The sequence below is a fragment of the Colobus angolensis genome, unplaced genomic scaffold (genome assembly GCF_000951035.1).
Source record: "Colobus angolensis palliatus isolate OR3802 unplaced genomic scaffold, Cang.pa_1.0 Scaffold215, whole genome shotgun sequence".
NCBI classification, from domain to species: domain Eukaryota; kingdom Metazoa; phylum Chordata; class Mammalia; order Primates; family Cercopithecidae; genus Colobus; species Colobus angolensis.
The window spans coordinates 4,102,458-4,107,509 of record NW_012115322.1 but is presented as its reverse complement, the minus strand read 5'-3'; the positions used below and the strand labels follow the sequence as shown (position 1 = coordinate 4,107,509).

General features: G+C 43.0%; 1 protein-coding gene across 1 annotated transcript in view; it reads left to right on the top strand.

The window, feature by feature from the left end:
* Positions 1-5,052, top strand: part of KIF5C (kinesin family member 5C) — a 156,005-nt gene that overhangs the window by 61,011 nt on the left and 89,942 nt on the right. Inside the window, exon 4 of the mRNA XM_011943067.1 lies at positions 3,454-3,558. Within this exon, the coding sequence (XP_011798457.1) occupies positions 3,454-3,558 (105 nt within the window). The remainder of the gene's footprint in view (positions 1-3,453; positions 3,559-5,052) is intronic.

Below are 5,052 nucleotides of genomic sequence, written 5' to 3'. Positions count from 1 at the left end.
CATATACCACATACCCCCCACATACAGGATACACACACAGACATGCACACCACACACATATACACAGACACACCACATGCATAATATACACACAGACATACCACATACCATGTACCACACTGCTTAAATACATCATACACACAAACATATACACATCACACATATACCTACACAGACACACCACACACCATATACCACACACCCTCCCACATACATCATACACATACAGACATATACATACCACAGACATACCTCACACCACACAAGGCCCTCACATGCATCATAAACACACGCAGACATATATATCACACACATACAGACACCCACACAACACATACTGCACACGCCCCTATACATCATACACACACAGACATATACACATCACACACATATGCACACACAGACATCACATACCACCCCTCCACATACATCATACATATACACACAGATATATGCACACCACACACAAACACAGCACACACCACACACTATATACCACACATGACCCCTACATACATCATAAACATATAGAGATGTACACCTCACACACCTACATATAGACATGCATACGACACACTATATACCACACCCCCATCACACACACACAGACATACACCCATACAGACATACCATATACCACACACCACACATTGTATAGCATACCCCCCACATACACACACACAGACACACCACACACACAGAGACGCTCCCACATACACATGCACACATACCGACAGACCCCACGTATATACACACACAACACACACACATACCCCCATATACACACACACACCGCATACATCCTACAGACACAGACACCACATATCACACATATACAATACGCACACACCACAGAATGCCACATGCCACAAGCACTCCCACACTCGCCACACTTCCTACATTCATGCTATAGCATATACCTGCACACATTCCCTACATCCATCTCACACACATATATGCCCCACATCACACATACATGTTAATACTCCACGTACATCACACGCCCCCACACATGCAGACATAACCCTCACACCCTCCACATGTATCACACACAGACATATACCACACACATATCACACATCCATATGCTCCCCTAACACGACACACACACACAGACACACACACACACACAGGCACGCTCCACATGCCCTACATCCTCCCCTGCATACGCACACCTGCAGATTGTTTTGGCAGGCCCAGTTTACTGCACAGAAAGCCCTTACCGCTCTTGGGCATCTGAGCTGGATCAAGCAGGCCAGCTCCTAGGCCTGCGGTGGATTTGGGTGTGCGTCTGTTCCTGTGGGGATGGGAGGCATTATTATGAGAACACTCACTTTTCTCACATTGATTTTAGGGTGAGGACTTCAGAGAGACACAAAGTAGAGAGTGTCCTAGATTCATCTCTGGTTCTGCCTTGGTTCTTGCCCTGACAAAGGCAAACAAAGGGATGTCAGCACTTGTATAAGCCAGGAATCAATGGGGAGATAAATCCATTGAAAGGGAAAGCATGTAGGAAAATAGATGTGAGTCAATTATAAATGATTTTTGGATTATCAATCGTTCTTCTCTGGCTGTGGGCTACTGAGGAGAAGCTAAAGGATTATCATCAATTATTAAAAAGCTCTGGAGGGCTTGGGTAGGGGAGGTCTTTTGATTGGCTGAGTGGAGTCATGACATTTGACCACACGGAAATGATGTTCTCACCATAGGTATTGTTTCTGCCAGGGATCTCCATGGTTCAGAGCATGTGGGGGCCCATTGTCTAATTTGTTACACGTTTATGATGGAATGTACAGTTTAAAAGTTATCAAGATTTGAGATTGTCAGTCTGTCATTTGGCACTGTTTTCTTCCCTAAGATATATATTAATTGTCAGAGATAGAAATGTGTTTCAGACTCTTCAGGTGAAATAAACTCCAACAACTTGTTCGTGAGAACCTCCCATGAGCTGAGTGATATAATACTAACATTTATTTGAGCCCTTCCCATGTCACTAAGCACTTTATATACCCTATTTAACTTAAATTATACAATAATGCTATGTAATAAGTACTAAATTTTGTAAACAATGGAGAGAAATATACATGCACTGGCCATCCCTATCTTTAGGAAGTATGCAGTCAAACTAAAAAACAATATCAATACATCAAACTATTTAGATTCTTAATAGGTAAGGGCATTCCAGAGGAGTACCCATTTTTCCAGATGAGACAGCTTTGCTGGAAGCCAGACTGCCGGATGAGGTAGCTCATGCCTGTAATCCCAGCACTCTGGGAAGCAAAGCTGGGCAGACACTTTGAGCTCAGGAGTTGGACACCAGCCTTGGTAACATGGTGAAACCTTGTCTCTACAAAAAATACAAAAAATTAGCCGGGTGTGGTGGTGCACACCTGTAGTTCCAGCTACTACGGAAGCTGAGGTTGGAGGATCACTTGAGCCTGGGAAGTGGAAGTTGCAGTCAGCACTTCAGCCTGGGCAACAGAGTGAGACCTTGTCTAAAGAAAAAAAAAAAAAAAATCTGGAAAATTCTCTGAGTGTACTGTTGACACTGATCACTTTAAACCTGCAGACTGTGTGTTTGTTCACTGATGGGTTGTTGAACACATGTGAGAACTTAAGTGCTTATTTGATGGTGGGCTTAGGCAAAGGCTCTCTGGAGCTTGTGTGTTGCTTTAAATGCTTCTGGAAGTCTTCATTAGGAGTTGCTGTCAGATCCTATGGCATCTTTTCTAAAATCTTCAGAGGTGGCAAATTCTGGACCTTAAAAGTGGATTTGGTAATATCCAAATAGCAGGAGAATTTACCTATCCCCACCCCCTTAGGTAAAATGAGTAAAGTAGAAAAGGGGGGAAAGAAGAATATAAGACTATCTTAAACGTGGATTTAGGTGTTAGAAACAGCTAAAACTTATTTAGAACAATTCAGCCTGGGAACCACAGATTTTTAAAAGAAATCAATGAAGTGTATTTTCTTGATTGATCTGTTAAATGATACTGAAAGTGTTGCCAGAATAAGGTTCTTAAAGATTATTTCATTAAAGGAGATTACCTTACTTAGACCTGCAGGCTCAGGTCAGTTTGTAAATACTCAAAACCCAAACCCATATATTCTCATTCCTTCTCCTGCTCCCTTTCCCTTCTCCTCCTCACCCCACACTAGCCACATAGACACTGATTTGCTGCCTTGAGTGGCAGCTGGAGGCAATACTGTGGGGCCTCAGAATTTGACAGAACAAGTGCTCCCCTGCTGGATAAACAGATGAACACATTGAGTTTTTCCACCAACTTCTGGTCTGTTGGCAAGTCAGGTAGATGCCCAAGGGAGCCGGCAGGCACACGTGGGTGCTTCCTGCTCCACCAGGTTCTGTCTAAGGAACCCAGCAATGGTTCCTCCTCTCTCTCATGTGTCTCCCAGCACCCTTTAACGGCCCGTGTTTGTATTTTCACCCACTAGGGGAAGCTGCATGACCCCCAGCTCATGGGGATCATCCCACGAATTGCTCATGACATCTTTGACCATATCTACTCCATGGATGAGAACCTGGAATTTCACATAAAGGTATGTATTACTGATTGGTCAAGAGAAGACACTGGGCCCCAGATAACGTTTCTTATCCCTCCTCCTTTCAAATTGATATAAAAGATGATTTTACTAATTTAAATTACATTCTTGTGGTAAGCAAAGCAAAAGCCTTCTTTAGCAGGAAATCATCTTGATTGTTGCCCGAATTCTACCCTTTATCCTCTGGATCTTTGTGGATATGACTGAAATGTGTTTGTGTTTGGGTTAGGGCAGCATTTCCCAAAGTGTGTTCTGTGGAACACAGTGCCTCGTATTATTAATGGTGGGCTTGCAGGGAAAAGGGCTATAAGGCCAAATGAGCTGGGAAAGTGCTTTCTTGAACAGTGTTAAATTTATCACATTTTTCAACATGCTCTGCAAAGGGGACATGTATTAGATTACATTTCCCAGCTTATTTGAATATAGACACATTTCTCCCCCTAACAGTATCACAGACTTGTGTTTTGAGCAGAGTGTCACAGAGCAGAACTCTGAGAAATGTTGGAAAGAGGAATTCTCCTCCTTTTTATCTTCCTCTTTGTATTTTGTTTTTGTTTTAAACCAGAACTTGTTATGGACTTAAATTTGCATTAAAAGAGAGATTTCTACTCTCTTACTGTAGTTGTTTAATAATAAAATTTGTTATTAGGATATATTCATTGGAACACCTCTTTTGCAAGTGACTGAAAGGCACTTGTTTAAGCAAATGGAGGACATTGTTATAAGATACAGAATCTGACAGTGGGCATTTTGTGGAGGATGAAGTGTGGAGGGCAGGAAATCTAAGCCCTGTTTTTCTTTTTTCTTTTTAAACTTTTTAAACAATTGAAATATTGTTCACATACCACAAAATTAATCCTTTTAAAGTGTATAGTTTGATGGTTTTTAATATATTCCCAACAGCATACAACGATGATCCTTATCTAATTCTTGAGCATGTCATCACCTCCAAAAGAAACCCCAAACCCGTTACAGTCCCTGCTTTTCTGCCCTCTTGCTTGACTTCTTTCTCTTGTTCTGGAGCATCTTTCTCTCTTTTTGGTGGGAGAAGGGGTTGGCAACATGGCAGCTGCAGCTCCAGCATTCCGTTATTTCCAACCCCAAATTCCCTTGGGAAGGGACTCATTGGCCCAGCCTACATAGGTTCCCCCCTTGCCTGATGAGCTGTGTCCAGGATGCACATGCTGTCTGGGGGCCCCCACTGTGGCTGGGGAGGGTGAAGGGGCAGTTCTAAGAAGACTTGCTGAGCAGATCTGCTAAGAGATTTCCCTTCAGGCTGGGATCTTACCGCACCAGGCCCATCTGTTCAGAGATGAGGAAACGGAAGTTTAAAGATGCACAGTTAGTTAGGCCGGGCGCGGTGACTCACACCTGTAATCCCAGCACTTTGGGAGGTTGAGGCAAGTGGATTGCCTGAGGTCAGGAGTTTGAGACCAGCCTGGCCAACATGGTGAAACCCTGTCTCAACTAAAAAAAAAAAAAATTAGCCAG